General features: G+C 44.9%; 2 protein-coding genes across 10 annotated transcripts in view; one reads left to right on the top strand and one right to left on the bottom strand.

Moving 5' to 3' along the window:
* The window catches only part of LOC108105471 (uncharacterized protein CG43867), a 96004-nt gene that overhangs the window by 20344 nt on the left and 57913 nt on the right, over positions 1-17747 (top strand). For 2 of the 9 annotated variants that reach the window (XM_017212081.2, XM_017212080.2), the window contains exon 1: positions 6610-7443. The exons of 6 other annotated variants lie outside the window; for them this stretch is intronic. In XM_017212081.2, coding sequence (XP_017067570.1) covers positions 6655-7443 — 789 coding nt within the window. In that variant the 5' untranslated portion in view covers positions 6610-6654. Of the gene's footprint in view, positions 1-3574; positions 3738-6607; positions 7444-17747 lie in introns of those variants that run through there. One more of the 9 variants, XM_017212076.2, reaches the window with a different exon arrangement.
* Positions 12324-13237, bottom strand: LOC108105472 (trypsin alpha-3). Its single transcript, XM_017212084.1, has one exon. It carries the CDS (start codon positions 13235-13237, stop codon positions 12482-12484), a length of 756 nt encoding a protein of 251 aa, XP_017067573.1. The 3' UTR covers positions 12324-12481.

The following is a 17747-nucleotide window of genomic DNA, read 5'->3' as shown; positions in this document are numbered from 1 at the left end:
CAACGCCTATAACCCTCCAACAATAAACCGAATTCTTCTCATTACAAAGCCAATAATTGTCGGAATGTAGAATGTGATATAGCGTTGAATTCGTAATTAAAAATCCAATCGAACTGTATCCCCACCTCAAAATGTCAAAATTTAGCCGTTTTTCTTAAATTTTGATGATGTTACCCCTTATAGAAAATTCAAAAATTAGTTAAAAATTCAAATTCACAAAATCGTTAAACGAATGATGAGGAAAGTTTGTTTTGGTCGTTAGCTGCTCAAAACTGTCTTTATAATAGCTCTGAGTCTTCTTTCGACCAAGTTGTAGGTATAAACCCTATAAAATCTATGATCAATTTCTGTCGAAACGCATAATCCTGATTTTGGCCCCAAAATAAGAAGAATTCTTCCTATAACAAAGCCAATAATTGTCGGAATGTGGAATGTGATATACCGTTGAAATCGTAATGAAAATTCCAATCGAACAGTGTCCCCACCTCAAAAAGTCAAAATTTACGCGTTTTTCTGAAATTTTGATGATGTTACCCCTTACAGAAAATGCAAAAAAATGTCAAAAATTAAAGTTCACAAAATCATCAAACCAATGATAAGGAAAGTTTGTCGTGGTCGTTAGCTTCACAAAACAGTCTTCTTTTTAGCTCTAAGTCTTGTTTTGACCAAGTTATAGGTATAAACCGATGAAAATAGTGTCATTATCTGCCTAAACTCGTAATCCTGATTGTTACTCAAAAATAATCCGAATTATTCTCCTTACAAAGCCAATAATTGTCGGAATATAGAATTTCATACATCGTTGGATTCGTTATTTAAAATCCAGCCTAACTGTGTCCACAGTTTAAAATGAAAAATTTTTGCCATTTTTCAAAAAAATGATGTTTCCCCATATCGAAAATGCGAAAATCGCTTACTCCAATTTTCCTCCTTAAGACGACAGTATTGCGTCCATAACTCATCAAAAAAAGCTCAAAAATGGTCCAAACTTGGAGTGTAATACCTCGCAGACTTTGTTTTTCAATTCCTAACATTTCTGTATTCAAAGTTGAAAGAGTACATTTTTTCCTTATTTCTCAAGAAAGGACAAAATTTGATAAAGGGACAAAAATGATTTTTTGAAAGTCAGTCCAAGTATGATTAGGTGGTTAGTTTTAGTCGTAAGACGCACAGAGCAGTCGTTCCTTTAGCTTAACAAAGTTAATGTTGAAAAGGTACTAAAAATACTGCTGTTCTTTGTCAAAAGGATAAGTCCTTAGTCATTGACTTGGATGCGAGATCAAGTGCATGCTATCTATATAGTTAACCAGATGTTCCTTCCAACTTACATCTCTCTCTGGTACATATCTGGAGCCACGGCCAGTGGAATCGCATAAAGAAGGAGCTTTGCCCAACAGAGCAGAAGGGGTGAGAGGGCAATAAAGTATATATTTATGTGCAGGGATTAAAAAGGGTATTAGCCAGTGGTCCTAGGAACTCCCCTCGGGTCCTGCTGTTCACAGTTGTTCACAGTTGGGCTTTGGTCAAACATAACAGAAGTAAACCCACCCTTTCCCACCTCCCTCCCCGGAGAACGGGCGACAAACATTCACTTAACAATGCCAGCATAGGTGTAGCTTTCGGCTGGGCAGTGCCGGGGTAATTGCCTTTGTGTTGGGTTCAGCATGTGATGAAAGCCAAACAGCATTGGGAGGGCCATTTAGGGGTGTCACTAGATCGCATTAGGCGTAGGCGTATGTGCTTCTTGGGGAGGCAGTTCTGCTTAACTTGATGAGTTATAAGCTAAGAAAGGTTTCTCCTTTAACTAATAACTATATATAATGGATAGTATCCAATATCTATAATATCACTCAAGAAGGTTCACCTATTTCCTGGCCGTGTTGCCGTCGTCTTTTCATAGCTGGCAGTCGCTTAGTCTCATGGCTGTCATGGCCTCGCTGTGTCCTTGCCTTGCAGTGTCCTTGTGAGCGTTCAGCTTACATAAATCTATCGAGTCGGCGACTCGCTTGGCATGTAAGGCGTTCTGGCTTAATTGCTCAACAAGTTGGTCTCCTGCTGAGCCGAGACCACAAATGTAAATAAGGTCCTGGCATCTAAGCGGCAAATATTTGTGCAGTCCATTTTGGATTCTGCTGTTCGGTGCTCCCAGCGTGTGATTGCGTTTTCGCCACCTGCGGAAATACTTTCCAAATTGACAGCTGGCAAGCTGGGTAAATGCTCGTCTCTGGTTCTGAGTCGAGTTCCCCTTCGAAGGCCACACAATTCGAACAGAGAATTTAGATTTTCCTTGCCTTAATCTACATTAAAAATGTTGTCAACATTTCCCTCCGTGTAAAGCTGACATGGAAAAACTTACTTGAAGGCACAATTAAAACGCTGGCTGCCAAAAAAGTGACTCTGATGCCGAAACCGATCCCAAATCCCTCGATCCTGACAGGAATCCTTCCCCCTAATTGGCTCTTGGCCGCTTTTCGCATTCTGCCAACCCCCTTCCGCCTCTCGCAAAAAAAGGTCAGCCGAAAATCAATAGCGGCAACTAATTCCCGCCCCCAATCCCCGCTCAGAGGGGGCTCCCTCTTTGGTTTGATGTTGACATGTTGTCGTCATCATCATCGCTCGCTGACGACGACGACGTTTAATTTAAAATTCAAATGCAAACATGTTTGGCAACTCGAGCCGTGAACGAGCAGCCCAGAGAGGGGGCAAAAATCCGGAGGGGTGTAGAAGCAAAAAGCCGTGCAGCTCCTCCTCGGTGTGGTAGTCATTAAAATTCGCAGGCGGCCAAAACATGTGGCCAACTTGGTGTCTTGGCCGCTTTAAGCGAGCCCCGTTTTTGCCTCATCTTCCACTTTTTTGCTTGTTTTTTTTTTTTTTTCTTTGCTGCTTGTGTATTTTTGTGTGTTGGCTTTAATGTACACAATCAGAGCAGGAAAGTATGCTACGGGGGGTGGCTAGGCGGGCGAGGCAGGCGAGGCGGGCGAGTCCTGGGAGGCAGGAGTAATCAGCAGGCCCGAATCAACGAACTCACCATGGCGGCAAGAGGGAAAGTCCTCGTCCTCGTACCGAGGAATACAGGGAATTTCTGCACTCGGCCATTTCGGCACTCGAAGTGAAATTGTACTTTCCGGCCAGTGTGTGGTACACTGCGAGAAAAGAGTAGGGGAATCTACAGGTAGATAAATGACTGGAGTTTCCCTTAAGAAGAATCTCACTAATGACTCTCGATAGAAAGACCAAAAGTGTTTGGAAATCTCATAAAGTTTCTGTGGGTTTGGCAGATTATTTTCTATATATTTTCGATCTGATTAAAACAGCTAAGGCCAAGGACTTTCTTTCTTCTATTGCCAGCTTAAAGTACCACCTGCAGGACCTTCGTTCCTCGAACCGTTATTCCGAAACGGGAAATTGTGGGAAACCCACCACTTGTCAGCAAACTCCCCACACGGACTCACACAAATGCGCATTCCCCGACAGCTGTTCGGCCGAGTGCGAGAGTGTGTGTGGCTGCGGCTGTGTGGGTCGGTAAATCACATCCATATATCCGTGGCATGGCACACGGCAATCAGTTTGTCTTTGACTGCGTAACGCGTTGCGTGGTCCGTGCCGCAGAGTCCGGCGCTCCCATTTCCCATTTCCGTTTTCCGCGTTCTGTGCGCTCCGTCGTCCGTTGTGCGAAAAATTCGGAACTCGGAGGCCCTACGATTTTTTTTGAGTTTTTTTTACAGTCAAATTAGTTGGTCAGTGAAGTTATCCGCGTGCTAAATTGTTGCATCCTCTCTCGTTTGGCTCAAGGCATCGGGAATCGAGAATCGAGAATATTCAAGCGAATAATAACAGAAAAACATGAAAATGTTGAAAGTAAACATTGCTGGCTGTGTGGGATGGCGGGCGGGCGTGTGTTTGTCTTTAATTTCTACCGCATTTGTTTTGCCTTTCTCTGGTGTTTATCATAACTGTGGCCTAACTGTGTCAGATTCAGTGCAGTTTCTCTCTTCTAGAGTGTGTGTGAGAAATTAAAACCGAAAATCGCTCCTGTCCTTAGTTCCAGCTGCTGTCCTGCGGGAGTTTTGCCCCCAAAGATATGCTATGATTTGTTTTCAATTGCTGCCCCGAGTGCCTGCCCTGAAAAGTTTTTATTTAATTCCGTTTAGTGTTGCCTTTTTTTTGTGCTGATAAATTTGATAATCTAATTCGTAACTCGAGCAAATCAAATTTTTCAAACGCTTTCAAATGGTTTATGCAAATTCCCTTCGTCAAAAAGTTTTCCCGAAAATATTTTGTAAAGATATTGCCACGTTTTCTGAACCTTTTTGTAAATTTGAATATAAATAGAAGCGCATTTCGTGTGTTTTTGTTTGGCTTGCAGACTGAATGAGGAAGGTTTCAAATATCAAGTATACGTATTATCTGCTGCTTTTTGTTACGGTTTGAAAATAAAGTTAGTTCCTCAGTGAAGGTTTAGTTTTTCTCTCTCTTGCCCTCTAAGTTCTTGCTTAAGACTAAGAACAGTTTAACTGAGAAAAGAACAAAATATGACAGAATTTTCGCTTGTTAGAATGTGAAATCGCAGCCCAAACTGAAATTCATTGAAATGCTTTGCCTGCCACGCACTTTCGGCCCTTGCCTCTTGGATATTGTAGAGTTCTTCTGATGCACGGCTTTAAATTTCAAGCTCGTGTCATTAATATATGCCTACGTGTGCTGGTCTGCGTGTGTCGAGGCAATTGCATGCCTCCTGTCTGCCGCACACACACGAGCACACAGCCAGGACTCCAGGACACTCCGCACACACAGACCCACACACAGGGCGTATGTATATTATCTCCAGTGAATTATGGCCTGGCCATATAGATTCCAAAACGGTTTGTCCTTACAAGAACTGCCACACATGGCTGAGAGCAAGGCGGAGGATCTGCTGGCCATGTGTGCCGCCCACTGGGGGCGGCTCCCTAGTACTGCACCCCCCTTTTGGCCAGTGTATGTATCATCATCATCATCATCATTGTGCATTTTGTGTTTGTGTCTGTGTCTGTGTGGGTGTGTGTGTGTGGCACACATTGTTAAATGGACGATACAAAACTTCAGACACCATCAGAGTCCGGCAACAAGAGCAGGCAGGCAGGCAGCAAACACACACACACACACACACACACTTATGCACAAAGGACATGTCCTGGCCAGGACGCCCTGCTAAAAACCCCCTGGAAAAGCACCCCGCCCTGCCCGCCAAATCACCCAGATATATCGACTCTTTGGCTGCTGTTGCTTCTGATGCTGTTGCATCACATTTCTCCGGCAAACTTCACTTGAAATCTGATCTCTGCCGCCAGCTACACCGAGAACAATTTGCTTATATCAAGTATCTTTAGAAGTCTGATATACCAGGCAAGGATTTAACTTTAAGGTTGTGAGTTTTCTCTCTCTTCTTCCATCTTGACAAGGCCCTGATTTCGCTTTAGATCATGGCAAAGTCCGGCGCATAATCGAAAAGGTTTAGCCACTAATTAGCCGAGCTTCAAATCAACTCTCAACTCTCCACTCCCTCCAGTTGCCACTTCACAATCTGTCTCTGCTTCATCTGGCCCCTCGACATTCTCCTTGGCATTTCCCGCCCCGCCTCGCCCCCTCCTTCACCGCTCACGGAAAATTTATCGATGGCCGGACAGCATTAGCCTCGGCGGCGGGTGGGGGCGTTGGAAATTGAGTTATTTATGCTCTGGAATTGATTGCTGCTTGTTGTAAATTGCCAACGCGTCCAACGTCTGGCTCAAGTCAAGCGTGTGTGGATTCCTGCTCCGCTTCCTGGCCCCTCTCCAGTTTCCCCTAGTCCTGCCATTGAGCTTGTGGAAATTATGAATCCCAATAACTTATTTATTGGTTTAAACGTTTTTAAACCCTCTTAGCCGTGTGAATCAGTTGGCCAGGAATGTCCTTAGCTTCTTCCCTTGCCTTGTACCGTAACAAATTCCCGTAATTTCTTTCATTTTCTGCATTATTTATAAATATTAAATCGATTGATTTGATTTTCTTAAACTGCGAATATTATTCATGCCGCCAACTTATTTGATAAATGTGGCTTTAAGTTGTGTTTATTTTAAGTTTGATTTCAACTCGCCAGGGATCCAATTTCGAAATCGATTTAATCGTGTAAAGAAGCTGCCCCTGCTGACCTGCCCTGCCCTGCCCTTGCCCTCCGTTGCCCCTTGAACTGGCCCTGCTGTCTGCCGTCTGCTGTCGGGAATCAGATTTAATTTATTTATATTTTTTATGGCGCTGGACGCTGTGGAATTCGATTTCCATTCGATTCGGATTTCGATTTAGTCCCATCAAATGGCAAATGACAACAATCTGTTTCTGCGGTTAATGTCTGCCCCCGCGCCCTTTCCGCCCTTCTGCCACTTAACCCCTTTTGCCCCTACCCATTTGGGCGTTAAGCCCTGGGGGCCATTAATCATGTGGGCGACGCCTAAAAGTATGCAGCATGCAATTAAAAAACAAACATTTGCCAAGAGCATAACTGAACATAAATTTGCATGTCAGAGCCGACGGGCGACGAGCTACGAGCGACGAGAGAGTGCAACTGCAACAATTCTTTTGCCACTTGCAGCAAAGGGTGAAGTGCGATTTTCGAGTGCTTAATGTGCGTCACAAATTATGCAATGGACGGCTGTCGAGTGTAACCAGACATCGGTGAAAAAGGACTCGAACGAACAACGAACTCTGGCTGAAAATCCCAAAAAGGACCATCCTCCGATGGATGCCACTGGTGGAGCCGCCAAGCTACCACTTCTGCCCAAGCAAAGAGAGGCGGATCGTCCGGTTTCCGGCTTGGGATCGGGCAGTGGCACCTCCACAATGACTCTAACCGGTGGCGGTGGCACCACCAGCATGGAGGTCACGGTCAGCACCACCACCACCACCACAATAATCGAATCCTCAAGTTCAACGAGCACCACCCTCGTGGAGAACTCCTCCAGTCCGGCGGGCGGTTCATCGGGCAGTGCATCACCGGCCTTCATGCAGCACCAGCACCACCTGCAGCACCATGGATCGCCGCTGCACCACATGCAGCTGCACCACCATACCGCGCAGCCTGCCTCGTTGGCAGCGGTGCGAAATGCCCAAATGGGTGCTTCGGTGTCTAATGGAGGAAGTCCCGGAGCCTGTCTGGCAGCTTGTTGTGCCCCGGGCAGCTCGCACCATCATTTGGGCCATGTGGGACACTTGGTCACCGGCCACCCGCTGCCCCACCCATCGCTCTTTCCGCTGATGGCCGCCGCTCAGCTGGGCTATGCCGGCTCCAGCGGACCCAGTTCCCTGGTCAACTCACCCGCTCTGGGCAGACGCAAGCGGTACACCAGCAACTCTTCGAACTGCTCCAGTCAGTTTAACAATAACTACGCGGGATTGGACGTGGATTCACTGGACGACATGTTGAAAAAGGTGAGCTGTGCTTGGGAAGTCCTTCTCCTCCTTCGAATGGAGAAAGATTAGATACAATTTAAGGGAAAAACGATCAGTCTCGAGGCCTTTAAAGTTATTATAAAGTTGTTTTAGTTTCTGCGAGATGGCAAATAGGCTCGGACTGTGAACTCCTTCCAGAGTCGGGGAGGGAAATCAACGCTTCGCTTCTGCGGGGTTGAGAGTCTTTAGGCTCCAAGTTTCCCCCGTCGCTAAACTTTGTGGTTTTGTTGAAGTTTCATTGTTCCGGCCAGTTCTTCAAGGGTTTCCCGCCCTCTTTTTAACTTCCTTAGCCTGTTTTTCCCCGGCTGTCTGTCTTCTTTTCCTTGGCTTTCTGTTTGCCCTTGTCTGTTTTGGGCTGTCCGTCCGGCTGTCTGCCGTCCTTCCCTTTCGTTTGTCCGTCTCCATCTCCGTCTCCGTCTGTCGCAAAACCATAAATCTTCAGCCTAGTCCGCAAACACAGCGTGCGGCCAGGCCGGTCCTCCTTTTCGGATCCTGTGTACCCTCTATCCTGGGCCTCTCCAGCGGGCCCAGAAATGTATGCAAAGCTTTTTGCTTGTTTAACATTTTTAAGCCGACGAGAGGAGGACGAGCAGGAGGACCGAGTGCCCCACACAGAATGCAGGGAAATGGGGGGCAGGGGCTGTCCCCATAAATAATATGCGACAACTTTTGCCGGCCGCATGCGAACAATTTAAATTGTAATGTGCCCCCAAAACCGAGAAAGAAAATGGCAATAGAAAATGCCAATGCAAATGTGAGTGGGCAACCCTGTTCTATATAGTGTGTGTGTGTGGTGTATGTGTGTGTGTGTGTGTGTGTAGTGTAGTGTATATATTTGTAGAGGCGATAATGAACTCGGCACACGTGCCAAAGGGGAAAAGCGGAAAAATGCAGCGCTCGATGCGGTTGCGGTTACCTCCATCCCCCTTTCCCTGTTCCCTCTTCCCTCTTCCCACTTTCCTCTCCCTTCTCTTCCAGCGCTCACCTGCGATTGTCGCATTGCCGTTTGAAAACCAGAGGAAAACTGCACTGCATTTCATTTGTGGCCGCCATAACGGTGGAAAATCGGAGAGCGGCACGCTCGATTACTGGCTGGCACAATTCTCAGTCGAAGGCGAAGCGCGTGCATAATGGCAATTTGAGTAATGGTGCCAAATATGCGGACATTTCATTGTTTACCTAACCAGCCACAAAGAGGGCGGCCAGCTACCGCGCTTCCCTTTGCCCTGAAGGGGAGGCGCTTTTCGGTTTGAAAAATGAGTTGGCAAGGGAGAGGGGCACTTTAAGGATAGTTAGCCAGGGGATCGAAAATACTAGTTGGCGATAATCAAAGTTCAAATGCATTAAGTCTGCCTCAATGAAGTTGGGTAATAAACAAGGGACGGGCCCACAAGCCCACAAAATGTGCCCCAAAAGAGAAAGGGAAGCAAAGACGGTGCCAGGGGGAAGGCAATGCAATCGACAAACACAATGTCAAAGTTAACTTTCAATAGGCGAGAGCAGAACTTTAATCGAATTGGTCGCAGTCAGAAGGGCAAACACAAAACTCCTCTTGTGGTCGTCGGAGCAAACTTCCTCGGTTCGAAAACTTTCAAGTGAATCAGGACGGAGGATTTTTGAGAGCACATTTATGGCTGGGAAACAGGACAACCGGCAGTAGAGGACAATGTGATTTCAGGTCTGCCGAGAGCCAAACCAAACCGATAATTTCAAACACTCGAGTGATTGAATTGCTTTTCGAGAGGCAACGGCAACGCAGAGTTGGCAAAATTGAGTTTTCTTGACAGCAAGTTTAGTGCAATTACAAAAGTAGGTTTCTTAATGCTGAAAATTGTATTGAATACGGAGGAGCCTTGAGTTAGTAGAGCCTAAAACAAGTCTTAGTAAATTCAAATGGAATGAAACTCATTCTTGAAATCGATTTGCTAAGCTAAGAGCCGATGTTCTGCTAAAGCGACATAGAAATATGTTTTAAGATTGAATGAAAGCCCAATGTGGGCGGAAGTTACCTCTGCTTTAGTGAGATAAGGGAGTCGGTGGAAGTGGCAAAGGGAAAGCGGAGCGTAGTATGCCCCAAGTGGTCGTTAGCCAACGTGAAATGCCTGCGTGGTAACAAATAAGCTCGGCCCGCATGCTTTTCCCTCAGTTTTCCCCCAATTTTCCACTCTCCTTCGCACAATGGGACTAACTTTCGCTTTTCTTGGCCAAAAATGTATTATTTCTTACCAGATAAAGTATGGAATCTTCTATGACTTAAACTTTACCTTATTAAACTCCGTCTGCTTTTGTCCGCAAAGTTTCCTGCTGGCCCCATAGTACTTTGTGGGCCTGTGAAATAATGCTTTTATAAGTCACCTTTATGTAATGACAATGGGGAATCATTAAATGTCTATTTGAGCACTTTTTATTACGTTCTTCTCCCTTTTGACCAACTGTGTCTTACGCTTTTAGCCAGTTTTTCTTGCCTTTTTTGCAGGATATGCTTTTGTGGCTGTGTAATTAAAATATACGGGCCAGGGCCTGGAAGTATGCAACGATTTTTGATTGAGGAGATATACCATGGCCAGCCAGGGGGGATGTAGAGAGAGTTTTTGAGAAGAGGACTTAGGTCGGCTGGAATTCATTTATTCATACACGCTGCCTGGTTTCCCACACATGCATGCCCTTGCCCTCGAGCCAAGTCCTTTATCCCCCCACCCCCGTTAGCATCGAAAATGAAAGCCAAACTAGACAAAAAAGGAAAACAAGCGCCATAAAATAGCCAAGAAGCGACTAACTCGAAACAAAAACAGAAAAAAGGGTTGCACCTCTTGCCCTGTCCCTCCCCCAGAAAAAAACAGTGCGTGTCCATCAGGGGATTTCCCTTCAATTAGGATTAATACTCCAGATACCAAAGAAGAAAGAACACTAGCGGGAAAACCGAAAGCAGTAGAAGTAGTAAAAAAAACCCAAGTCGAGGAGGAAGATACCCCTAACTAGGGTAATGTGTTACATGTTTGTGTATGTTTGTTTTTTCTATTTGGGTGGGGAGTGGGGTGTGTGGGAGAGTGGACAACCCTTTTTCACCCCCCAACTCCCAGGAATGGAGCACAATTGAGGCATTATTAGTGAAGAAGTTTTACATAGCAGACGCAGAGGGAAATGGGAAAATGCGGAATGGAATTCTTGGCCAGAAGTCAAACCTTTTTAGCCCATTTCCCATGATTTTGACAAGGGACTGACGCGATCCTGCCTCTGCCTGTCCGTCTGTCCGCCTGTGTTTTCTCGGGTTTAAATTGCTTAAAAGTACAATTTATCACAATTGCCAATTGGATGACCTCTCTCGGTCTTCGCTTCCGTTTCTCTGACAACAACTTGACCGACTTTCGGTCCTCCTACGCCAGTTTCCTCCGATTGCCGCCGCACCTCCATCAGTCGTTAGCATGACTTTTCTTCTGCCTCTCTCTCTCTGTTTATTTTTAGAGATTGGGTCACTGCAAGAGTGCTTTTATTTTTTTGGACAGTTTTGTGGTCGAGAATTTGTTGAAAACTTTTGTGGGTGTGGAGGGGGGGAGAGCGAGAGGTGGTCGCAATACAGTTGATTTGTTGTCCTAGTTATTTTTGTGACTTGGCTGGTACAGTACGTGCTGGGGGGCGATGAATAATCTATCGATGATTGGCATAAATAATCGAAAGGCGATTGTCCAGACAACCCTTTCTGAAACAATCCCAAAACTCTCCTCCCTCACTTTATGGTTTCACGTTTATTTAGCTCGATTATAAAGCGTTTGGTTATCGTTTGTCTGTACTCCTTGGAATCAGAATAGTTTAGGCCAAGTGAGCTTCTCGGTCCAATATATCACAACATCTGCCTTAGATGATCTCTTTAAACTTGACACTTGTATATATATCTTCCCTCTTTCCAGGTTCTGCTTCCCCAATCGCAGTTGTGAATTTGAAATGGGTATTTCCATAAGCTCCTCTTTGCCTGTCGTAGTCCATTATGCAACACCTGTCGCTAACCCGATAACCGATAACAGTGTTTCGCACACACACACATACACACACACAGAGACAGCGGCACTTTGTGCCGACACTTTGGCGCAATATGCAAATTTAATTTGATTTTAATTTGGCCAAGGAGCTAAGTCTCTCAGCGCTCTTTGGGTTCGCCAGAGGAGAGGCTAAGCGACATGACGTCGACATGTCGTCATCGCCATCGTCATTGTCATCGTCAAACTATTCAAAAAGAGACTGCTTTTCCATCCGATGCGATGCCTTGATGCCTTCCCCATTTCGCCAGCCGCCCACGTCCTATTTGTGTTGCATACTTTTGTGCGCAGCTCAGGAGTCAGGTTGTCCTTTTGTGCGACTCTTCTTGTGTCGCTCTTCTTCGCTGCCACGTTGTATATTCATGTTCACGTGTGGATTTTATTAAACATATGAATTCATTAAATGTTGTTTCTGAGCAGGGCAGGCGTACAAGGAAAAGCAGCACGGAAAAATTGTATGGAAATCGTCAGCGACGACGACGACGACGACGACGTCCCCGTTCATTTCACATGCATAGTTGGGCAACGGCGGGTTAATGGGTTATGTGCCGTGATTTTCGTGCTGCCAACCAAGCAGCCTTCCTTTTCCATTTCCAATTCCAATTTCTTAAAAAACCAACCAACGAACCTTGGTCCTTTTGTTGCTTTCTTACGTAAAGCGCAAATTGATTTGCCTTTGGGAGTGGGAAGGGAGGGGAAGGTATAAAGGGAAACCCTATTCACTTACACTGAGTAAAAGCTATATTCGGATACAGTATTCTATATTTTTCTTACAATACTTTATAAATTACAAACGAAATTTCTGTTGCGCCATGTTCTGTTGTCGGTTTCCTCTTTTTCTTTCTTTCGATACTAATTGAATTTTCCTTTGTCTGTTTCCTTGCAGGTGAGTCCTCCAGCCGTGTTTTAATCACAAAGAAAATTTATTCATCCTCAATCTGGTATGTTCTGCGTGATCCGTTTGGCGTTCAGAGGGTTCCCCCAACTCAACCCTTTTGCTTCTTCAGCATTTCCCTGTCCATTGTGAGTACGGCTTGGGAGATGAAGGGGCGATGGTAGTAGACATCCGTGAAGAGGGCTGGGTACCGCTTGTCTCCGCATCGCCGAAAGGCTATTGCCAGGCCACAGACTTCACCGCCACTGATCAGGGGATCCCCGGAGTCGCCATAGCACAGGCCTTCTCCATCCGTAGTAGAAGCGCAGACCACGCCGCCTGGCAACTGGGGAAATTGTTGGCAAGTTTTCCCTACATCCAGCCTGACATCAATGGATTTCAGCGGCTGGGTGATATTGATCAGGCTCCAGCCTACGACCGCATGCCGTGCGTCCTGGCCACCCTTCAAGGGCGCCGAGCACAGGGCTACAAAGTTGACGTAGCGCGAGTATCCAATGGCCACTTTGACTCGCAGAATGGCAATATCGTTCCGCATAGTTTCGGGTGAGAACTTTGGATGGCGCATAAATGCTGCCACCGGTCTGCCCCAGAACTGCCCGGCTATTCGGTCGTGGCCGGCTCGCACTGTCAGCTGCTCTGGTTTGGTGGACTTCTGGAAACAGTGGGCCACCGTTAAAATGTACCGAGCACTGAACAGTGATCCTGCTGCGATGAACTTTGGATTGTAGATCTGCAGTACGTAGCCGAAGTTCTTCTGCTGCACTATCGTTCCCTGATGAAGGAGGCTGCCCCGTATGATAGCGTTGGCAAGGAGGATTAGCTGCAGCGCCTCCACTACGTTTGCCATCGTATAAGAACTGGCCGAAAAGCTGAGCGGATGCGATCGGACATGGCTGTAAAGGCCGTGAAGATTCGCTTTCGATGCGGTTACACAAAAGTTGAAAGGCTAGAAAGTTTAGGAGGAAAGCCACATTCCAAGTTATATAGTTAGCATAGAAGCATATAGAAGCCTTAAAGAGATATGAGTTCTTGATGATATCAAGGGTAATCGATGTAAGATAATCTGCTCTATCCCCTTGAACCACGTACTCCGTTCTGTAGGAAAAACACTAGTTAATATCGCAGATACAACCTCAAGCATGCCTGGCTGCAATCTCGACGGCCTGTCAGTCGTCTTCAGCCTCCAATCTCATTTCCCGCAACGATTTTCACACTCCCACCCATGCATGCCCTCTGTTATTGTTGTTCGCATACAATTAACACTCGAAATGTTTAACAGGATTACAGTGTAGAGCTCAAGTGGCAGGAATACGAGGCACAGTGAGGCAAGGTGTCGTTTTTCCACGTCTTAGAGGTAGTAAGGGTGAAGATTTTACAAACAATCTACATTAGACTGAATGAAGATTGAAGAAAAATCGATTTTATATGAGACATATTAATTGTTATTCAGTCTTTCTGAGAGCAAACTGGATGCTGCACCACTGTGCGACGTCTGTCTGCGGATGGTGGAGCCTTTGGTGGGGGTGATTGCAAGTTGGTCATGCGTGGCCACATTCCCACATCCTCCCACGCTCAGGCGAACAAGCAACAACATGCCACTTAATTTCATTTCTTTTCATTTGAGCCCAACCGAAGGAAGGCGCACAGTGGGGCCAACGAGTAGCTATCGATAGTACGATAAATTTTACTCATTTAGGTTTTTGTATTTTGTAATTTCACATTCAAACTACTAAGAAATGAGAGAGAAATGAGTGGAATGTTTTGGTACTGAAGCTAAACATATCGATATATATTAGTACATATTTATCGATAATGTTAGGACGAGTTGATTTAACGAACTGATATTGAACTTTTAACTTAACATAGAAATAATATATCTAATGTCGATATCGGTTACTGGGTAGTATCATTATTTCCCAGCAACTGCCACACAGTGCTGCCCCACCCTCCCCCTCCCTGCCACCTTCATTGTTTTTGTTCGCCGTCACACATGTATTTTCCTTCATTTTTTCTCGCTTGTCATAAAGCGGCGTGAATGTAATCAACGCGGCTATTATTCTTAGATTTGAAGCGCAAATGAAGGCGCCCCAGTCGAGAGTTCGCTTGCCTTTCCCTGCTCGGCGCGGCTTTTCTCCGTGCTTTCTCTGCTCCGCATCCTCCCCCTCCCCCTCCGCTCCTTGGGTTCAATACAAACAATGGAACAATACGTATGTGGCACATACGTGTGCGTGAGGGCAGCAGAAATAACAGGAATAAAAAGGCGAACGCGTTGTGGCATACAAAAGCCTCATTGTTTGACTTGCTGCCGAAATGCTGTCAAAAAGAAGAAGGAGCTGGAGGTGTGGAGCTGTGGAGCTGTGGCAGGAGAGGGAGCTGGGAACATATAAGTGTTGTGCTTAAATATGCAAGTCTATTGTGCGATGCCATCGCGTTTTTCCCCTTTCTTTTTTGGGTCGGACACGTTTTTAAGTAATTTTCAGGCCTCCATCACAGCTCCATAAGCTCCGCACCTCACCCTCTCAACTTCTCACCTTCCGCAATTCATATTCGCATTCACAATTCGTTATTCATTCCAGTGAGTGCCCCTGATTTGTCATGCAAATTCAATTAGCAGGCCGGCCTTCACAAAGGAAACCGCAGCCCCGAAAATTATGCAACAGTTAATCAGAAAAAGTGCACTGAAGGGGCTGAGCCACTGACCCATCTACACCGTAAGAAAGTGGCCTTTGCCTGCTCAAAGTATGGTATTAAAAAGGAGTAGTTACCTCTTTCAGCCATCTTCCGTTCTGTAAACCTCTTCAGAACTATAAAGACACTGTATATAGCTATCTGCCTGGCGAATTTGAAGTTGATATCGATCTGTTTTCGTTCTGTGTATGCGTACACTCCACCTGACCTCCTGCCACATGCATCACTGCTGAACTTTTTAATCGATAATGGCCGCGCCACTTGAAAATGACGATGACGACGACGACGACGCCAGGCAGTCTGTGAGAGCTCTGCGGCTCTTTTGCCCTTTTGGTCTTCTTTTGCCGCTTTCCCGCACTTTCCACTTCCACTTCCGGGCGGCGTTCCATTCGATTCCATTTCGTTTCGTTGCCACATTTGCTTGGCTTTGGTTTGACTTTTGGCCTCTTTGTGTGGGTGGAACATAGGTGTGGTTGGGGGACGGGGCACGGAAGCATGGGCATGGGGCATGCCAATGGCAAACAATTGCATTGTAATTTTTCACATGGCCCATGAATGGTTTCGGCTTTTATGCGAAAAGCGAGTGCACTGTGCTCGAAATTTGCATATTACCGAAACTGGCCTAGCCTTTAGTTAGAGTCTGCTATTCTGATTGATGAAATCTCATCATATCAGCTTTAAAATATTATAGTTTACGTGTCAACTTCATAGCAACTCCTATTGCTGGGTATCACATGGTCTTAACTACGTTTCCAGGCACTCATTTTGTATTTTTTGTGGCTTTGTGCCACTGCAGCGGCTTTGTTGCCTCTGCCTGGTGCCAGTGCCGGTGCATTCAGTTTGGCGATTTTTTATCTTCGCGTCAATGCCGCAAAAGCCACTCGAAACATGTTTGCTTCGCCTGCACTCTGTGTGCGGTTCTGCGCCCACCTTTTTCTCCACCCACATGACCACCACAGCCACCCACACACTTGCTGTCTCTTTCGCTTCCCCCTTGCCATGTGGGCAAACAGAATTATTGAAGCGCGTCGACCGAAAATGTTTCGCCAATGCCGAGCTGGAGTTGTGAGTCTTGCAGTTCCGGCTTTTTGGCCAGCCAGGCCCTTACCAATTTTTATTCTCTTTCGTTTTAAGCCCCCTTTCAGACTGTAAAGAAATTAAATCGCAGTCGCTACCAATTTGGTCTATCGCCTTAACTGAAACGATGAACGATAAACGATAGCCATAATATGTAGCATATTGTCGCCTAGATGGTAATTGGTCTGGAATGAAGCACAGTCATGAGCAGTCCTGGCGTTACTTCTTATAAAAAGTGATAGATTTGGTTTCTCCTTATTTCTCTCCCAAAAACTTTATTCTAGCTCTGAGCCTTGTTTTGACTGAGTTGTAGGTATTAAAGCGATGAAAAATATTTTCTACTTTCTGTCAACGCCTATAACCCTCATTTTTGTGCCACAATAAACCGAATTCTTCTCATTACAAAGCCAATAATTGTCGGAATGTAGAATGTCATATATCGATGGACTCGTAATTAAAAATCCAATCAAACTGTATCCCCACCTCAAAATGTCAAAATTTAGCCGTTTTTCTTAAATTTTGATGATGTTACCCCTTATAGAAAATTCAAAAATTAGTTAAAAATTCAAATTCACAAAATCGTTAAACGAATGATGAGGAAAGTTTGTTTTGGTCGTTAGCTGCTCAAAACTGTCTTTATAATAGCTCTGAGTCTTCTTTCGACCAAGTTGTAGGTATAAACCCTATAAAATCTATGATCAATTTCTGTCGAAACGCATAATCCTGATTTTGGCCCCAAAATAAGAAGAATTCTTCCTATAACAAAGCCAATAATTGTCGGAATGTGGAATGTCATATATCGATGGACTCGTAATTAAAAATCCAATCAAACTGTATCCCCACCTCAAAATGTCAAAATTTAGCCGTTTTTCTTAAATTTTGATGATGTTACCCCTTACAGAAAATTCAAAAAATTGTCAAAAATTAAAATTGCCAAAATCAACAAACCAATGATAAGGAAAGTTTGTTTTGGTCGTTACCTGCTCAAAACTGTCTTTATTTCAGCTCTGAGCCTTCTTTTGACTGAGTTGTAGGTATAAATCCGACCAATACTATGCTAATTTTCTAGCGAAACGCATAATCCTGATTTTGGCCCCAAAATAAGAAGAATTCTTCCTATAACAAAGCCAATAATTGTCGGAATGTAGAATGTCATACATCGATGAACTCGTGAAAATTCCAATCGAACTGTGTCCCCACCTCAAAATGTCAAAATTTTACGGTTTTCTCAAATTTTGATGATGTTACCCCTTATAGAAAATTCAAAAATTAGTTAAAAATTCAAACTCACAAAATCCCTTAACCAATGATAAGGAAAGTTTGTTTTGGTCGTTAGCTGTTCAAAACTGTCTTTACATTAGCTCTGAGCCTTCTTTCGACCAAGTTGTAGGTATAAACCCTATAAAATCTATAACCATTTTCTGTCGAAATTTATGCCATTTTTCGAAAAAATGATGACGTGCTGATGATATTTCCCAAAAATGGGATGATTATTCGAAATATCGTCAATCTATTTGTATTTTGGCCATTACAGAGCCAGAAATGTAATATAATTTCCATGATTCTTTTTCATTTTAAATTCTCGATAGAAT

The sequence above is a fragment of the Drosophila eugracilis genome, unplaced genomic scaffold (assembly GCF_018153835.1).
Source record: "Drosophila eugracilis isolate 14026-0451.02 unplaced genomic scaffold, ASM1815383v1 contig_2167, whole genome shotgun sequence".
Lineage (NCBI taxonomy): Eukaryota > Metazoa > Arthropoda > Insecta > Diptera > Drosophilidae > Drosophila > Drosophila eugracilis.
This window is presented reverse-complemented; position numbering and strand designations above follow the sequence as displayed.

Coding starts and splice junctions, on each gene's coding strand:
- LOC108105472 (XM_017212084.1), bottom strand. CDS start 13,237: ATGGCAAACGTAGTGGAGGCGCTGCAGCTAATCCTCCTTGCCAACGCT.